The 19,879-nt window shown below is 46.3% G+C and overlaps 1 protein-coding gene across 1 annotated transcript; it reads left to right on the forward strand.

The window, feature by feature from the left end:
* Window positions 1–3,545: 3,545 nt before the first annotated feature.
* On the forward strand, window positions 3,546–12,236 carry ZNF550 (zinc finger protein 550). Its single transcript, XM_082709668.1, has 4 exons — window positions 3,546–4,014; window positions 6,301–6,427; window positions 8,596–8,691; window positions 9,607–12,236. Exons 1-4 carry the CDS (start codon window positions 3,988–3,990, stop codon window positions 10,620–10,622), a joined length of 1,266 nt encoding a protein of 421 aa, XP_082565794.1. The 5' UTR covers window positions 3,546–3,987; the 3' UTR covers window positions 10,623–12,236.
* The last annotated feature ends 7,643 nt before the right edge of the window (window positions 12,237–19,879 follow it).

Below are 19,879 nucleotides of genomic sequence, written 5' to 3' on the forward strand. Positions count from 1 at the left end.
GCAGGCCGCACCCAAGTCAGTTCAGAAACAGAAGGGGGAGTGCTGTCAGAAGGCAGAGAAAGGATTCCCAGTTTTAGAGAGTTTTTCTGGATAAACCTTGTCACCCAACTGGGTGGTTTTACCTTGAAAATCCTTGAAATTCTGGAGAACAAGACTTAGGGGTGTCATAGGTCCCTTACTCTCCGCTTGCCCCATTTCTTCAAACACAACAAACAACACAACAGACAACAAAAAGACAAGACAAAGACAACTGCAGACCAGACCCAGCAGCCCTTCCTCAACCAGATATCAAGTCCAAGGGTGTGCAAGATATAATCCCAACTCAAAAATACAACCTGCTGGTGGGGATTTTCTTGGCGCCCTGACTACCTACCGGGACTCGAACCCCCTGGCAGGTCCCCTGACCACCTACGGGGATTCGAACTCCCTGGCAATCTCCCAGTGGAGAGTTGGGGCATCCCCACATCCACTCCAGCACTGGGGAGCAATGCTGCATCCAGCTTCTCCCTGGTGGGCTATACTCTGGAGTTCTGGAATCAGACAGACAGTCCATATCCTGCAAGATAAAATCTCAAGATCTTACCTCCGGAGGCTTTTCCCAGAAATTCTGATGCTGACTCAGTTCTAGTCGTAGATCCCAGACGAGCCCCTAGAATGTTGAGGCCCATTATCAAAGGAATGAGACTGAGACAAAGTGAAAGTTATGTGAAGCTTTATTCTATGCCAAGCATTAGAAGTCAGACTGACCGGCCAGGGCCCCTCCAAAGAGAGTGACCCCCTCCTGATCTCATAGGCTGGTTTTGTAGGGCATACCTACAGACCTAAGGTATGTGGCTTCTATTGTTAAGGCGTTTACTCCTGGAATCAATACCCGGAACCATACCAGGAACTACTGGGGCGTTTATTCCCAGAATGAAGTCCGTAGATGTAAACAACAATATGGCTACCTAGGCAATATGAAGTCGCTCTGGCTAAGCAGGCCCTAATAGTTAAACAGGTTTTAACATTAAATTGGCCCTAATACCCTACACGCAGTGCTGAGAAATTGTGACTGCCTCAAGTAAGTCTGCTCCGATGTATGGGTGTCTCTTTTGTGATTAGTCTTGTTGTTGGTGTTTCCTATCCCATAGCAGTTCCCCATGCATCTTATACATGGTCTACATGCAGTGGTCATGACTGTATAGATGATTATTTTATGCACCAATGAAATGGTTTTGTATCCTACTTCTATTGCTATTTCTGCATTTATTAGCTAGAAATTTTAAAGAAACATAAAGAATTTTCCATAATCTTCTACTCAGGTTCCTCAAAATACAGTCTGTACCAAAAAGGGGAGAAAGAGCTTGATAACATTTGCTCTGTTTAGCGATTTCCAGAATAATTATTTGGATCATTAACATCATCCTCAAACAATAACCAAATACTTTTTGTTTTTGTTTTTTTGTTTTTTTGTTTTTTTTTTAGAGAGAGAGAGTGAGAGGTGGGAGGACGGTGGAGGGGCAGAGGGAGAGAAAGAATTGGTTTTTTAAAAATTTATTTTAGACAGAAAGAGCACATGAGTGGAGGAAGAGAGGGAGGGAGGGAGAATCCTCAAGCTGACTCCACACTAAGTGTAGAGCCTGATGCGGGGCCCAGTCCCAGGATCCTGAGATCATGACACCAGCTGAAAGCAAGAGTTGGACATTCAACCCACTAAGCTACCCAGGTTCCCCCAAATGTTTATCTCAGGGATAAGATGCCCCCTTTGCACTTGTACTCAGATTGTGACCATAGTAGCCACTACCACATCAGGAAAAAACATTTGTCAGTGGCTCTTCTTTTCAGATAAGTCTAAGATTTTAAAAATAATTGTATCTGTGTTTGTTAGGGCTGTTGTAAAGGAAATAGGATCGACTGAGTGGCTTATAAACAACAGAGATTTAATTTCTCACAGTTCTGGAGACTTTAAGTCCAAGATCAAGGTGATGGCAGATTTGGTGTCTCATGAGAGCCCACTTTCTGGTTCACAGATAGCTTCTTCACAGTGTCCTCACATGGTGGAAGGGTCAAGGAAACTTCCTAGTATCTCTTTATAAGGGTACCAATCCTATTATTAAGGCAGAGCCCTCACGACCTAATCACCTCCCTAAGGTCCCTTCTCTTAATACCATCACGTTGGGCATTAGGTTTTCAACATACGAATCGAGGGGGACACAAACATTCAGACCATAGCAGTATCTCTGTTAGGAAATTCAGTTAAAAATATATGGAGGATGGGTGCCTGGGTGGCTCAGTGGGTTAAGCCGCTGCCTTCGGCTCAGGTCATGATCTCAGGGTCCTGGGATCGAGTCCCGCATCAGGCTCTCTGCTCAGCAGGGAGCCTGCTTCCTCCTCTCTCTCTCTCTGCTTGCTTCTCTGCCTACTTGTGATCTCTCTCTGTCAAATAAATAAATAAAATCTTAAAATATATATATACACACACACACACACACACACATGGAGGAGAGGAGACACAGGTGGAATTGCTGGGGTTGGAATACTGAGATGTATCCATACATGGAAGAATTTTTTTTTTTTTGGCATGGGAAATAGGCAAAATGCCACATCATCTGGTTCCTCCTCCTCCTGTTCTCCCTCCCCCCTCCTTTTTTCTTTTTTTTTAGTGGGGTAGAGGCAGGGGGAGAGAGAGAGAATCTTAAGCAGGCTTCACACCCAGCACAGAATCCAATGCGGGGTTCAGTCTCACAACCCTGAGATCATGACCTGAGCAGAAATCAAGAGTTGGATGCTTAACAGACTAAACCACCCAGGCACCCTGGACGTGAAACTCACAAAGTTGACTCTAAAGCTTCAGTCTATTTGGAGAGCAACAAGATGTTTATTAGTTCCAAGTTCTGAGTGAAGGTACTTTGTATCTAAATGATACTATAAAAATAACACTATGATATCTTGTGTTACTCCCCCACACAGTGAATGCAGGAGTAAGTGCCCCTTAAGGAGTCTTTAAGCAACACTACAACAAGGCTGTTTAAATTATACACAGTGGCATATGGAATTAAAGGTATCTTTACACTCACAGCTCCTAGAAGAGGTGGCACTGTACCTCATACAAGTGGCCAGATGGGGCCAGGGAACTAGCTAGACCAAGCAGGTGGGGGAGTCCAGAGTGAGGGAGTCAAAGGGGAGTACACAAAAGACTTAAGAGAATTCATTCATGCCCTGGAATGTCACTAGATCACAGGGAAGGATAAGAAAAGGAAGTTGTATAGGGGACTAACCTTATTATCACACCGGGGTACCTGCTCACGTGGGTGGGGTGCTCACAGCCTGATGTAGGACGTTGAGGCAGCAGGAAAACGTGGTTTTATTTTTATTTTTAAAGATTTTATTATTTATTTGACACACACAGAGAGAGAAAAAGAACACCAGCAGGCAGGCAGAGAGGGGGAAGCAGGCTCCCTGCTGAGCAGAAAACCCGATGCAAGGCTCGATCCCAGGACTCTGGGATCATGATGACTGAGCCAGGCCCTCTGAGCCACCCAGGCGCCCCAAAACGTGGTTTTACAGTACAGTGTGACTGCTCGCTCCATGAGGAAACTTAAAATAAAAAGATGAAGAAAACGCAATTTGGGAAACTGCGGAAATTTCCGTGCGTCCCCTTTGTGAGTATCCGATGCTGCCCCGTTCTTCTCCTGAGCCTCCGCGCACCCTCTCTCAGCGCCCGGGTTCTAGAAAGAGCTGAGGAGCATTCCTCACTGGGTAGGAGGCAGGACAAAATTACATTACCCAGAAGGCCGTGCCGCCCGAAGGGGCGTCGCTGGGTCCGCTGGCAGAGGCGGGACTTCCGGCGTCGCGCGTGGACGTGTTTGTGACGTAGCAGGGGTGCGTGCGGGCTGTGAGTTACCGGCGGCTCCTCGGGTGGACGGGGAACGGCGGCGACTGGCCTCGCCCGCACACCTGCGGGACGCAGGGGTGGGCGGGCTGAGCCCGCAGGAGCCCCGCGGCCCGATGGCGCGGTCCCTGGATCCGGCGCAGGTGAGTGGGCGTGCGGGCAGGCGGTGTCCTGCGCCCCTGAGCTTCGCCGCTTCCCCGGCTGACGTTTCTCGGCGCTTGGGGTGGGGACTTCTCCGCTCCAGAGGGCAGGTCGGGGTCCCGTGGGGGAGCGCCTATCTCTTTGGCAGCGGGTGGGATGCTGTGTGGAAGGGACAGGTGTGGCTCCTGCAGTCCTCCCCGGTTCCCGCCCCGCTCCGCCCCGAGTGTCCAGACCTGTAGTACCCAGCGCGGATTCTTGCCGCGCCCCTTCCCGACCCCGTGACCTTGAGCGAGGTCCTCTCCCGCGCTGGACTCGTTTTTTCTCAGGTGTGAAACGGAGGAGTATGTACAGTTCCTCGTCCTGGGTTGAGGGAACTAGAAAGGGTCCGTGGGTGTTGTGTGTCCCCGGTGTCCAGCAGGGTCCCGGGAGCATCGCTCTGGGACCTCTCTCCTCGGAGATGTCTCCTTAGCCTGTGTTGGTCTTGGCTCAGCCCAGTGGGAGTCTGACCTCTGCCCCTTCCTGGCCTCTAGCCGCTAAAGCTAAGGGCTGGGGTGGAGGAGCTGCAGGAGTGGTTTTTTGGAATTGCTGCTGTGCTAGGGCAGAAAAGACGGAAGGGCAGGCTGGGGGCTAGGAAGGCCAGGCAGTTTATCTTTCCGTTTACAGCAAATGGAGCTGGCTTTCCCCTGACAGTAGTGAATCTGTTTTCGCTCAGTTTAAGACACTCAGATTTGAAAAATGAGTCCATTCAAATGGCCGGTGATGATAGTGTGCAGTAGCGTGTGCCATTGGACACAAACGCACAAGGGGATCCAGGTGAGTCTCCAGCAGTCAGCCCTGTTGTACCCTCTTCATAGCCTTGATCATGGTGAGCGCTTGTCTCACTCCCATCAACCGGGCACCCTCCCTCACTTTATTTCAGACCCACTCCAGTGTGCCATCCTGAAAGATGCCTTCCGTGTTGCCCCATGTAAAGTGGACTACAATCTTTTTAGTCTCCTTACTCTGTTTTCTTGTCTTTAGATTCTTTAGGTCCCTCTGACATTGTCTTGCTGATTTTAGTTGCTTATTTAGGATGTGTTTCCAGCCCTGGATGGTGAGCGCCTATTGCTGCCCTATGCCAAGACCTAGAACGGCCTGGGCTTGTAAAAGGCACTCAGTAAATAGTTGAATGAGTGAATGGGTCTCCCCCTCAGGGGCTCCCATCATACTTACATCAAATGCACGCAGCCCCCTCTCTGGCCCTCAGGGCTCTGTTCCATCTGCCCCGAGACTTACCTCAGTGCTCCCCTTCAGATCTTCCCGTTCTCACTGCACCCAGTTGGGTGGTACTGAACTTGCCAAAGTCCTTCCCATATTGCAGCCATTGCCCTTGCACTTCCCTTCGTCCCAGGTCCTGTCCCCACGTCCCTGCAGGGCTGTGCCCTGTACTCTCTACTCCTGTGCATCCATGTCACCACTTAGAATAGCCTTTTTTAAGGTGCTTGTTTTCTGGTAATGCTGTCATCTTTTACTGGATGTTCAGATTCTTTCTCTGCTCCTTGAAAGTGAGACTGTGGGAAACTTTCTAGAGCTTCCTGAGCCTCCGGCTGCTGGAGGTAATGGTGGCATTCACCTTGTGGGCTGTGGGAGGGTTAGGAAAAGTCACAAAATACATTGAACACATTCCAGGCCAGGCACTCCACTGTTTGCCATGTGAACATTTTCTCTTTACTTCTCAGAACTGCCTGGTGAAGTGGGAACGATTAATTGTACTGATGTGGAAGTCAAGGCTTAGAGAAATGATGGGATGTCCACCCCATGGTCACAGCTGGCAAGTGTCTGATTCAAGAGTCTTAATAAAGTCCCTGGGAGTCTGGATCCAGAATAGGGGATTTTAAGTCACTTTATCTCCGTGTGAAACCCTCAGCTGGGGCGGGGACAAGGGGAGGACCAGGGAGACTGAGCTACTGTTGCTGCAGTTCTCATTGTTGGGATTATCATCGCAATCACTTTCCCCGTTCTTCTGATGTCCCAGATCACCTACTGTCTGCCCCCACGGTCTTCCTGGGAATGCTACTGTCTGTTATCTCCAGCAGCTTCCCAGAGGAGGTTTTCTCTCAGCCATGACTGCATTATGTCCAAAGGCTGCATGTATCTCCCCCTTGAGCCCAGCACAGAGCTCTGCTCTCAGGAGGCCTCATTGAGTCAGGCCTGGGTCTCTCCATATCTTGACCAGAGACTGAGTTATAGGGTTCTGACCCCATCCAGCAGCACAAGATCAACATCATTACCTCTGTTTGATTTTTCAGGTTTTGGTGACCTTCAAGGATGTGGCTGTGACCTTCACCCAGGAAGAGTGGGGACATCTGGACCTGGACCAGAGGGCCCTGTACCAGGAGGTGATGCTGGAGACCTGTGGGCTTCTGGTCTCATTGGGTAAGGGCTCACCTCTCATCCCTGTGGGGCAGCCCACCCTTCTTGATTCCTGGCTGATTAAGAAGGTCACAGGAGCCATCTTCCATCTTCCCCAAAGACCCTGCAGTTTTCTGAGTCCTTGTCCTTCTACCTGGTCTCCCTGTGTCAGGTCTGCATTAGGGATCATTTGGAGAGAAACAGCCTTCTTCTGAACGCAGACTCATCCCAAGACTCAGCACACTCAGGCTGCGGTCTGATGTCCATATTCTAGACTACACAGGAGTCTCTTGGGTTAGGCGTCCGGGGCCCAGTTAGCACAGCTGTGAGTGATGGGTTGTTCTCAGGAGAGAGGGTAAGTCAGGCACATCCCTATATTTGTCATCAGTGCCCCAGGGATCTTCCTGAACAACACGGTCTCTGTAAAAAGACCCGTGGTGTCTTCATGATCATCACATGTTCTCCTGAGGCCTAGGTCACAGCCCTCCACTGGAGCAGGAGATGCTTTAGAAAGTGCACAGGAATGTCACAAAATACCAGGGGTGGACACCTTGAGAAAGCCAGTCCTTTGACCGCCTCTGTCTAGAATGCTGATTGTTGTCAAGAGAAAGTCTCAGAACAGTGCTGAGTATTTCAGGTGCCCTAATTGTGGGTAATTTTTCCAGCAGAAGGAACAGCCTCTGGCTCACAATCCGGAGCTCTCTGCATGAACTTGCTGGGCTCTAATGGCATTACTTTGATTCTGTTGTTTTGATGGTAACCTGCCATTTGTGGAAAGTGAACTTGACTCTTTTCATTTACCACAGCAAAACAAAGAGTTCCATTTGAGAACAAAACACTTAACAAAAATTAAATGGGGTCCATTTAAAGAGAAGCCATCAGTGACAATGACGCCCTGTGTGTGAGAATACAGACCAGTCACTCTGAGTTAGGTGGGAAGGTGGATGCCAGTTCTTAGATGAGTTGTGATGAGTTGTAGGAGAATTAGGGGAACTTAGGAGTATTTAGCCAGGTGGTCATAACCCATCATGGGTGCTGCAAAGAAGGCATCTCAGGGAGTGACATTGGAACTGAGCATTGAAGCTTGGAGGGGAGGTAGAGGAGGGGTTCCAGGTAGAGGAACCATATAAGAAAAGGCCCTGAGGGGAGAATGGGCTCAACTCCTGTCAGAGCCAAAGGAACGTCTGGTTCACCTTTTCTGCTGCCCCTCCATGAGCTCAGTGCCAGGCACATAGGACACATCGGTGACCGTTACTGAGACCTGCCTGAATGAGTCCCAGCCTGAGGGTCAGAATCTGCCAGTGGAGACTTCCGTGGGTCCTGATACCTCAGCCCTTGAAATGCTGTGCGGAACCCACCTGGCTGTGTTGAGCCGTATCTGGCTGCATGAAACAAAAACAAGCTGGAAAGTGGCTTTCCTTGAAGGAAATTCCCCATCTCGCCTAATGGGAAGCCCCAGGGTGGGGCTGCCCTGGATTGGAGGTTGCAGTTACATAGTTCTGTCCTCAGTGATATGAAGGTTCTCTCTGCTCCTCTCCCTGGACCAGGCATCTCCCTGTTCCTCAGGCTGGCGCTTTTGCAGGCCTGTGGGGTGCTGCAGCTAGGACTGGGGAAGCAGCCCCCTTGTTCAGCCTCCTTTCGTGCTGGAATAAAGGCTTTGTCTTCAGCTCAGGTTACCTGCCTGTCTCAGATTACCAGTCCCATCAGAGATGCCATTCACTGATTTCTTCCCCTGGCAGGTTTTAGTTCTCTTGGGGAGAGAGAATTCCCTAGCGAGAGAGCCCAGAAATACTGATGGCTAGGCCTCAGCCCAAGCACTTTTGTTTCTTTCTGTTTGAGGTTGGAACCAAGCATCCCTAAGTGTTTCTGAAGCACAGGGTGTTCGAGAACAGTGACTTAGATTAATTACAGAATCCCTTCTGGAAGGAGGGGCTCACCTTCCTGGGGTCCCATGGCTGTGTGTGAAATGGCTTTTGCCGATGAGATTCAAAGACATTGATGTTGTCTGGACGGACAGGACTACCTTCTGTGGCAGTTGAAGCCAAGAATGGGATTTGTTTGGTTTTCAGGTCACACATCAGCATTTTCTTCACAGCTTCATCCAGGTCTTGGCCCTGCCATGAAGTCCCACATGGGATGGAGATACTGCTTTTTTCTCATACACCACAACCTGTTTCTTTCTCCATCAACAGGGCATCCAGTTCCCAAAGCAGAGTTTGCCCACCTGCTGGAGCATGGGCAGGAGCTGTGGACAGGAAAGGGAGGCCTCTCCCATAGCACCTGCTCAGGTAGGAGCAGACAGGTGGTTGGGGGTTGTGGGGTGGTCAGGGAGCCTTCAGCAGGCAAGGAACCAGTGCCTCTGAACTTGTGAGCTCTTGGTCACATTCCTGGAGAACTGAATGAGAATGGAGTCTGCTAGTCTCTCAGATGAAGAAATTGTGCTTTGAAGAAGAAAGTAACCCATCCAAGACCACTCACTTGGTAGAGGCAGGACTGGAACAATGGCTTTCTGGCTGCAGAATGCGCTTAACTACCACGTGATGCCTCCCAGCAGAGCAGAAGCTTGTCATTTATACCATTGGTCTCGGAGTGTCCCTCCATCCCTCTTCTTCAGTCTTAATTCTCTTCCTTTCATGATCACCCTTCAGTGTTGGCTTCACCAGGCATCTGGGGCCCTCTCTTCCTTTAACTGTTCAGCACTCCCCAAGAGTGACCCTACCCATGCTTGTTCCTTCCATTCCAACCCAGTGCTCCTTTCCTCTTCCTCTCTCTGGCAATTCTAATTCTCCATTAGGACTTAGCTCATGGGACACTTCTATGGGAAGATGACCTCTTTTTCTTCCCAGTCCTATCTGGGGCCACTTCTGTGTACTCTCTTAACACCAAGAGATACCAATTCTTGAAGCAAATACCCCACAGACAGTGTTCTCAAAATTGTCCTCCCTCCTCTTCTCCGAACTGTGAGGAGGGGTCTCCACTCCAGATCCTCGGTTCCCTGGTCCAGCCTGTCCTCGGGTTTTTCCCTTGAATGGTGTCAAGGCTACAAGGACCGTAGACAGTCATGGGAAACCCAGGATCCAGAGGTGGGGAACACAGCAGTCCCGGGGCGCTGTTTCACTCTCACTTTCCCACTGAAGTGTTGAGTTTGTTTCTTCCGTATTGAATCACTAGAAGTCCCCGGCTGTGTGTTTGCTTCTCTGCAGGTGACAGCATGAGACTTCAGACCAGGGACCCAAGCACTCCTCAGCTGGTTTTGTCTGAGGGAGTCTTGCTCCAGGGAAGCCTGACTCAGGGATCTTCAAAGGACTCCAGGTTGGCGCACGCCAAGGATTGGGAAAGGCTTGTGCAAATGCAGAAAGGTCAGTTGAAGCCTGGGACAGATGCTCAAAAAGAGACCCATCTTGGGAAAATGAGCCTTGAAGATGATAGTTTGGGGACAGAGGATAATCTGCACTCCTGGGTGTTACAGGAAAGAGTGTCTCAGGGACATGTTCTCCGTGACTGTGACCCACAGGGACGCAGTAAAGGCCGTACGATTCATGCCAGGAATATTGTCTACAAATGCAAGCAGTGTGGGAAGGGTTTTAACCGGAAGTGGTACCTCGTTCGACATCAGCGGGTTCACACTGGAATGAAGCCCTATGAATGCAATGCATGTGGGAAAGCCTTTAGCCAGAGCTCAACCCTTATTCGCCACTACCTCATTCATACCGGGGAGAAACCATACAAGTGCGTGGAGTGCGGGAAGGCCTTCAAACGCAGGTCCTACCTCATGCAGCACCATCCAATTCACACTGGGGAGAAGCCCTACGAGTGCAGCCAGTGTCGAAAGGCCTTCACCCACCGCTCTACTTTTATTCGGCATAACAGGACCCACACTGGAGAAAAACCCTTTGAGTGCAAAGAATGTGAGAAATCCTTCAGCAACAGAGCACATCTGATTCAGCACTACATCATCCACACGGGAGAAAAGCCCTACGATTGCATGGAGTGTGGGAAGGCCTTCAGATGCAGCTCGGAACTCACGCAGCACCAGCGGATTCACACCGGGGAGAAGCCCTATAAGTGTGCCCAGTGTGGGAAAGCCTTTCACCGGAGCACGTACCTCCTTCAGCACTCTGTCATCCACACGGGGGAGACACCGTACAAGTGCCTCGAGTGTGGGAAGGCCTTCAAACGCAGGTCACACCTCCTGCAGCACCAGCGGGTTCATACTTGAGAGAAGTGCTCTTGGTGCCATGAATGTAGAAAGGCCTTCGCCTGCTTCTGCTCTTCTGTCCGTCATGAGGGGAGCACAGTGGAGGAAACAAAAAAACAAAAACCCTCTCAGTATAAAGAATGTCGGAGAGGTTGTTTTGGGGTCTTCAGGCACATGAGTGGTCATACTGGAAAGGAGGCCTGTGATGCAGTGAACATGAGAAAGCCTCCAGCCACTGCTCTCTGCCCACTCATCATGGGGTTCACACTGGAGAGAATTTTGAGAAGGCGGGTCACCCATGGGTCCACCTCTGTCTGCATCAGAGAGAGCCTCAGGGAAACAATTCTGAAGGCAACTACTGAGGAGTCATTTTAGCCAGAAGAAGATACTTAACCATCTGAGAATGTGTAACAAACGGGAACCACATCCTTGTCATTACTGTGAGAAAACCTGTGACAGGTCAGCACTTAAGAGTCAGATGGAATGGGACACAGCGTAGGCCTTACTGTGAGAAGGATGTGGGAGACAGGCAGTGGGTACTGTGCACTTACAAAGACTTCCGACCACACATTTTCCCCTTCGTTGATGCTTAGAAAGCCATCTCAGCATTTTTTTTTTTTTAAAGAAGAAGGAAAAGGGGATGGAAATCTAGACTGTAAATGGAAAAAACAAATGTCTTCACAAACTGTCAGATTTCCCTGCCAAACCTCTTACAGTTTTTCATCAGTTTTATTTTTTGGTTGGGGGGAATGTTGGAGAGAAAGGGTCTCAGCCCTTCATTTTTATGTGTGTTTATGGCTCTTCTGTGTCAGGAAGCTGTTGTGAGGACAACTCTAGAGACGTTTGCTGGAAGCCTTGTTGCACACATCTCTACCCACAAGGAGCATCATTCTTTGTGAGAAATGTCAAGTCTGAGTCATGAGGTACTTGCACTTAGAAGGTTAGAATTCTGAAAGTAACATCACCTGCCACTTGCCTCTGTTGTCTGAGAGCAGGGTCCGCATACAACAGCCGCATTAAAATATGCTCCCTTGGGACTGCTTAAGGCTTTGGTATTTATAAGTAAAACTCCTGTTTCTATGGTTTTTAAATGCCCAGTGTTCTCTCTTCCTCCCTATTTCTTGATTCCATTCTGCTCTTCTGCTTTCTTCATTTTCCCCTGACAAATGTGGAAGTGGACTTCTCAGCCAGGACCCAATTCTTTTGTGTTGTTGGGGTTTCACAGGTTAATCTCGTGGGGAGGAATATGCATTCCCCAGGCCCTCTCCACAGCATTCTGGGGCTTACATTATTGCTAAAATCAGTGAGATGAAACACTCAGCTGAGGCAAAGTCATGATATGCCCAGAAAAACAGTATTCTCATTGTCTGATCTTATAAATGTGAAGTTTGGTTTCAAATAAAGTGTCAGGGATTTGAAGAGGAGACTCCAGTTGTGTACATGCAGGGGTTGGGTTTGTGTGGGCTTCACAGTTGCCACCGTGGACATCCTGTTCCTTGGGTGCCAGCATTGGAGGTGGTTATTTGAAATTCATCCTGTGGACTGTCCTTCAACCCTAGTTTTCAAGGTACACAAGGTAATCAATGTTAATGGGTTAAACATGTACAGAAAAAATAAAAAGTGATTATTTCCTCACTTGGAGCTTTCCTCACATCATTTTAAAAGACTACATACACAGTTCACATGTTCATAGTGGGCCTGAGCCTTTTTTGTGACACACATAGTATGATTGCCTTCTTTGTGAGTTCGTAAGAGTTTTTGTTTGATAGTGTGCATGGTTTTTTGTTCTTTGGAAAGGACATTTGACTCAAAAGACCCCTGCCCTCTTCTCTCCTCTCTCTGGAGGATGGTATATGTTGTAGCTGTGGTTGTACTTGTGGCTGAGCTGTGAACTTCAACAACTTCAAGTTCTTGTGAACTTCAAGAGAGTTGGAGAAACCCCTTTGGAAACATCATGGTTTTTATCAAAGGTTCTTCTTTGCATGCCTGGAATGCTGACCCCAGTTTGTTCCAAAGCAGGAGTGATGCATTTTCCACTAGATGGACATCTGAGGATTGGCTCCCTCAACTCCAAGGTCTTCGCATATAGTCTTAACGTGTTCAGTGCCAGGACCTACTATATATTTGCTGCTGGCTCGGCAGGGGTCTCCTGAGACCTCCATCCTTCCTCCACATGACCACTTCTGTGTTCTGGGCACACTGAGGAGTGGGGTGCCTGGGTGACTGAGGTGGCAGTCCTGTCCTTGAGCACGGAGGGAGCTTGATGCTAGGGTAGGTGAGCAGAGTACACTGGACTCTAAAAAGACAAGGAAGTTGAGCACATGGCTTTGCCGGATTCTTAACCACCTTGAAAATTTTGTCTCCAAAACAGGATTCTTCTCCATAGGTGAGTGTACTCAGGATACTCAACTTGAAGGGAGGGTGGTAGTGACTTAGTAAAGTTAGGATAAGCAGCAGAGTGGATTCTTATAAATGGGTAAGAAAGTGAAGGTGACATTTAGTGCTCCAAGAAATCATTTATTGTATATCTTATGAGAGTCTTGGATTCTTTTAGATACATGAGTTGCACAAAACTGCCACTTGTAGACGGTGCACGGGAGAAGAATGAGGCACAAACAAGTCAGCTGCAAGAGCAAGGGAGCAGGGGACAATAGCAGAAAAGACTGTTGCCCCGGAACAACTCAGTCCTGTTTTTATTAGGTATAGACAGTAATCAACAAGGGCTGAAGAAGGCCACATATTCATTCATATGCCTTGTAGATAAACAAGAAGGAAGGCAAAATACGTCTGGTCAAGCAGTATAAAGTTTATAGTTGAGCAGCACATTCAAGGAGCTCATCAAATTAGCCACGGGTGCTCTCAGGGGAAGGGGAGATAGGGGAGAATGAAGCAGTCGGCGTTCTGGCCTGAGTGGCCCCGGGCGTCCCCCGCTGCTTGGCTTCAAAGCCCTCTATGGTCCCTTCCCCCAGAGGCCTGTTGCCAGTATATGTTTTTCTTTTTTTTTTTTTTTTTTTTTTTTTTTTTAAAGATTTTATTTACTTATTTGGCAGAGAGAGAGATCACAAGTAGGCAGAGAGAGAGAGGGAAGCAGGCTCCCTGCTGAGCAGAGAGCCCAATGCGGGCGCCAGTATATGTTTTTCTTAAGGCTGCATCTAAACATGCTTGGTAACTGATTTCTCATGGGTTTTATTTTAAGTAGTACATTGTTCTGAGGGACAGTTACACAAAACAAAGGAATTTTGCCCTCATGGAACCTACTTTTCTGGGTGAGGAAATGCAATGTTCCTAACTCCCATAGCACGTGAGAAGGGGATGGGTTCTGTGGAAAAGAGGGGAGCAGGATGGCAGTGAAGAAAAAGGGAGGAGTCCTGACATTAGGATGTTCGCATTAGGGCTGGTACAGATGATGCGTTCTGGCATTTATTTTAGATGGTGAAAGAACCATCTATTTCTTTCTTTCTAATGTGTATGTGTATGTTTTTCCTGGCCTTACAGCATGAGGTAGTTTCTGTGGAGTAATGCTGAAGGCCAAGTGATCCCAATTTTTTTTCTTTTGTCTCTGATCTTAGGTGAAATATTAACATCATACATATGGCGTGTGTTGTAGAATATTTTCAGTGTTTAAGGAAAACCCATTCTACGCTTAAAAAAAGCCAAAAATGGGTGAATTAGCATCAAATGATATCTTTTGCGTCATCTGAGTTGATTATGATACATACATTTTGTATGAAGTGGTAAAATGTGTTGATTTTTGAATTTTTAAAAACTTCAGTTTTCAACTTATAGTACAAAAATAGTACAAGATACTCATGTATAAATTCTGCCCAGATTAAACAGTTGTTTGTTCTGTGTCTTTTGTTTTATCAGTCTCTCCCCACACACGTACATGTGTGGGTTTCTGAACAATCCAAATTAATGGGGAGATACATTGCCTCCGTACAAGTGAATGCTTTGGTGCATGTTTCTTAAGGGCACATTTTATATGATCAGAATATTATAATCAGGATATTCAGTATTGGTAAAATACTATTAAGTAATCCACAGGGCATGTCCAGATGTTACCATTGGTCCTAATACTGCCCCTTGGTGTCTACGGGTCTGTGAGCAAACCTAGAACAGCATGAGGCATTTGGTTGTCACTGTTCTCCACTCCTTAATGAAGCAGTTAATCAGGCTTTGAGTTCCATGGACATGACATGTCATATAGTTTGTAGAATTTCCCTCTGTTTCTCTAATGTTTCCTAATGGTGATATTTTGCTCTTGCATTGTTTTATACTGAAATCACAGAAATGGTGCTGTATGTTTCATAGTACATCATATTGGGAGGTACGTGGTATCCGTATTTACCAATACGGATAGTAACTTCAGTCACTTCTGTAAGTTTGTGTTCTTGACTCAAGAATTACTATTTCCCTTTATTTTTTGTAACATTTTAAGAGTTTATTTGAGCAAAAGGTGATTCAAATCAGGGCAGCATCTAATCTAGCAGATAGAAGGGAACTCCAAGGAGCTGTACAAAATGAAATACTTTGATAAGGGAGAAGGAAGTAGGAACAAAGAAGTGATCCTAGGCAAAAGATGGGTTGGTTCATACAAGGTCACTTTCCTTTAGGAGATGGCTGGAGGCCCTCAGGCAAAGTACCTGACTAGTGCTGATCAGGAGATCCTGATGGTTTATGGTTCCATTTTGGGGAGGGCCAAACTGTAATTAAATTAAGTCTTGGGTGGGGGTGGCTCAGTGGGTTAAAGCCTCTACCTTCGGCTCAGGTCATGATCCCAGGGTCCTGGGGTCGAGCCCGGCATCAGGCTCTCTGCTCAGCGGGAAGCCTGCTTCCTCCTCTCTTTGCCTGCCTCTCTGCCTGTTTGCGATCTCTCTCTCTCTCTGTCAAATAAATAAATAAAATCTATTAAAAAATTATGTTTTGGTTTGGTGATATAGAGCTTAACATAAGGGACTCCATGTCGGGCCTGTTGTTTTATTTCCCTTTATTTGTAGTATGTAGTTACTCAGAAGATGTTCTGAAACTGCGTGACTATACTGATCCACGTCAGTGTTTCAGCCCATAGCTTCAGCCACCACTGATGATCAAGTCCCATCAGTCTTCCCACATTTATTAGTTGGCATTCGACTTTGGAAGTAAGTTTCCCAATGGATTGTTCACTCATTTTTATTAATTCATGGAATTAATAGTATGGAATGATGCATGCTTAAACATATAAGTGGGCCATGCATTGTGATGCTTGACTCTCCAGGCACAGCTTAGGGGAGCTCCTTCCACTTTACTTCTTTGTCCCCTTTTAACGTCCCCATCCCACTGTGAACACAACTTTCTGGTATAAGAGACTTATTTCCAACTTGACAGAACCCATGGTATTAACTTTATAGCAAACACATTTTAACAGCAGTCACAGGAATCTGAAGACAATTGAATTACATAAGCAGCCTCATGCCCAGAAAATAACATGGCATCTAGTTTTCCACGTAAAAAATAATCAGTAAACATCTGTCCTAGTTAAGGAGCACCTGGGTAGCTCAGTCGTTTGAGTGTCTGCCTGTGGCGCTGGTCATGATCCTGGGGTCTTAGGACCCAGCCCAGAGTCCAGCTCTCTCCTCAGCAGGGCTCTTCCCTCAGCAGTGAGTCTGTCTCTCCCTCTCCTCCTGCCTGCTGCTCTGAATACTTCTGCTTTCTTTATGCCAAATTAATTAATTAATTGGGAATGATTGAATTAGCAGTCTGAACTCATAATTTACGTAGCAACTACAATGCTAAAATGGAATGAAAAAAATCTCTAAATGCTATATGTGAAACGAGAAAATAGGAGATATTTGTTAGATGAAAAAAAGTCAAGGTTCAGTATACTCTACCATATCCTGATTTTTTTAATTTAGAAAAATGTAAAGAAATGCATGTGCACACAAATATATTTGTGTATGTGTACATTTGTACTTACATATTCAGTCGCCTTTAAAGACTGTTTAAGGATGAGCCATTGTAAGAAGTGTGACTCCTGGGGCACCTGGGTGGCTCAGTTATTAAGCGTCTGTCTTTGGCTCAGGTCATGATCCCAGGGTCCTGGGATTGAGCCCCACATTGGGCTCCCTGCTCAGCGGGAAGGCTGCTTCTCCCTCTCCCACTCCCCCTGCTTGTGTCCCCTCTCTCACTTTGTCTCTCTCTGTCAAATAAAAATAATAATAATAAAATTTTTAAAGATTTTTATTTGTTTATTTGACACATCACAAGTAGGCAGAGAGGCAGGCAGAGAAAGAGAGAGAGAGAGAGAGAGAGAGAGAGAGAGAGAGGAAGAGGCAGGCTCCCTGCTGAGCAGAGAGCCCGATGCGGGGGCCGATCCCAGGACCCTGGAATCATGACCTGAGCCAAAGGCAGAGACTTTAACCACTGAGCCACCCAGGCGCCCCAATAATAAAATTTTTTAAAAGGAGTGTGACTGCTTTAGAAAAGTCACTAACCAGGGTTTAAAGACAGGAACAGACACTAGTTATGAACTGACCAGATGTTATATGTTTGATTTTGGGAAAACTATAAATATTTTTGGTAATAACATTATCAAACCATGTTAAAATGAAATCAAAATCCATAAAATTCAAAGGCATAAAAGGTATGTAAACTTGATTGTGCAATAAGTGTAGAGCTTCCCTACAAAGGAGTAATAATTCAAACAACACAGAAAAAAAGAAATTCTGACTGTATATTACTAGTGATACATAAAGGTAGAAATATCTGCAAGGGCCTTAAAATTTCATGAATCATCATATTATTGTTAAATACTGAAACAAATTAAGTACATGTATTTATGTAACTGGAATCAGGACTTTCGCTAACAAAGAAAAGATACAGAAATATAAGGGTAATGTATTTATGCAAAAATGCTGTGACATCAGGGCGCCTGGCACAGTTGGTTAAGTCTCAGACTCTTGTTTTTGGTTCAGGCCCTGATCTCAGGGTCGGGGGTTGGAGCCCCAGTGTGGGCTGCTGCTTTTTTTTTTTTTTTTTAAGATTTTATTTATTCATTTGACAGACACAGATCACAATTAGGCAGAGAGGCAGGTGGGGGGGGCGGGAAGCAGGCTCCCTGCTGAGCAGAGAGCCCGGATGCGATGCGGGGCCTCCATCCCAGGACCCTGGGATCATGACCTGAGCCGAAGGCAGAGGCTTTAACCCACTGAACCACCCAGGCAACCCCCTTATTATCTTTTTAATACCTGTAGAATCTCTAGTGATGTCACTTCTAATATATATTTATTTATTTATTCTAACATTTCCAACATTGGAAGTTTGTATATTCCCCTCTTTTTATATGATCAGTTTGGATAGAGGTTCATCAGTGTATTGATCTTAAAGCTTCGGGTTTCATGAATTTTCTGTACAGTTCTTCATTGTCTATTGCATTCATTTTTGTTTTGATCTTTATTATTTCCTTCTGCTTTCTCTGCATTTCAGTTCTCTTTTTCTGGTTTCTAAAGGTGAGATCCTTGATTTGAGACCTTTCTCTTTTTAAGTAGCTTCCACACCCAATGTGGGGCTTGCATTCACCACCCTGAGATCAAGAGTCACATGCTTCACAGAATGAGCCAGCCAGGCGCCCAGAGACCTTTTTTTTTTTTTTTTTTTTCCTGTAAGTGTTTAATGTGATAAGTTTTCCTTGAACTACTGCTTTAGAAGCCTCCCACAAGGGCACCTGGGTGGCTCAGTTGGGGTCTCTGCTCATCGGGAAGCCTGCTTCCCCTCCTGTCTCTCTGCCTGTCTCTCTGCCTACTTGTGATCTCTGTCTGTCAATAAATAAATAAAATCTTTAAAAAGAAAAAAAGGGGGGCGCCTGGGTGGCTCAGTGGGTTAAGCCGCTGCCTTCGGCTCGGGTCATGATTCCAGGGTCCTGGGATCAAGCCCCATATCAGGCTCTCTGCTCAGCAGGGAGCCTGCTTCCCCCTCTCTCTGCCTGCCTCTCTGCCTACTTGTGATCTCTGTCTGACTTGTGATCTCTGTCTGTGAAATAAATAAATAATCTTTAAAAAAAATAAAAATAAAGAAAAAAAAAGAAGCCTCCCACAAATTTTCTTATGTTGAGGGTTTTTTTCCCCATTCTGTACAAAATACTTTTCTCCAAAGCAATTTTTTAAGAAAAATTTTGGGATGCATGTGTGACAAGGACAGAGTCATTAAACTTAGAAGGGATCCTCTTAAGGAGCTCGTACAAAAGTGCTATTGCAAATGTGGTTAACTGCCATACCTCTTTGTCCACTATAAAACATGCTCCTGAGATCATGAGCAAAACCAGGATGCCTACTCTCCACACTTGTGTCCAGTATTAATACTGGTGTTCTTGTCTAGTGCAGTAAAACAGGAAAATGGGTATGTACCATTTGGGCAGGAATAAATGAGGAATTAATCACTAGCCACCTTAACATTTTCCTCCAAATTTCATCTTTGCTGAATCCTACTACGGAGACCCAATTTACTATCCTAATGCTTCCCCACCCCCTCACTTTCTTTAAGCAGTCTGGTTCTTTTCTCCTTCCGTGAGACCTATTACCTTCCAAGACACCAAGTAATTCAACAAGACCCATTGCTTGTCTGTTTTTCTTCACCACAAGGCAATTTACATAAGGAAACACTCCTTGTTTATGTTCTGTGCACTCATATACCATATACCTAGAAATGTGCCTGACCCACATAAGGGACACTGTTAAGTATCTGCTGAAGCACTGAACAAAGCAGAGTTCCCGTCATTTGCAACGTCATATGTTGTTTCTAACTCTACACATCCATTAGGGCCTCTCCCTTCAATTTCAGTACCTTCAGGGCTCTGAGGGAGGAAGAAAAATATTTTGGATATAAATACCGAACTAAGTGGGTAAGATGTGCTCAGCTTCGTTCTTTCACTTAGGGGATTTCAGTGTCTTCTGTTCAATTACATTAGGATTTTTGCTCTCCCCATGCTGTTGTGCCATTCCTGTTGGATACCTCCATCAATCACTTTTAATAGTTCAGTGATAACGCACAATTCATAAATATTTTCCAGAAGTAATCTTAAATCCCCCATAGACACTGTCAGTGCAATTACAGGTGAAATGATAATCACTTTCAGAAACCAGATGAGGTCATGGCATCTCAAAACCTTAACCTCAGGGTTCAAAAGCCCCATTTCCACACCCACACAGGTACCATCACTGCAGCCACTGGCCTCACAGCACACACCAACTGGGTGAGTAGCTATTTTTTTTCCCCAGTTCTTCATTATAGTAAGGAATTTATCTCAG

Source organism: Mustela nivalis (genome assembly GCF_964662115.1).
Source record: "Mustela nivalis genome assembly, chromosome: 18".
Taxonomy (NCBI): Eukaryota; Metazoa; Chordata; class Mammalia; order Carnivora; family Mustelidae; genus Mustela; species Mustela nivalis.

Bases quoted from the DNA above. Each gene is read 5' to 3' on its own strand.
- ZNF550 (XM_082709668.1), top strand. From the start codon at position 3,988: ATGGCGCGGTCCCTGGATCCGGCGCAG. The intron at 4,015-6,300 runs GTGAGTGGGCGT...TTGATTTTTCAG, and splicing joins GGTCCCTGGATCCGGCGCAG to GTTTTGGTGACCTTCAAGGA. The intron at 6,428-8,595 runs GTAAGGGCTCAC...CTCCATCAACAG, and splicing joins TGGGCTTCTGGTCTCATTGG to GGCATCCAGTTCCCAAAGCA.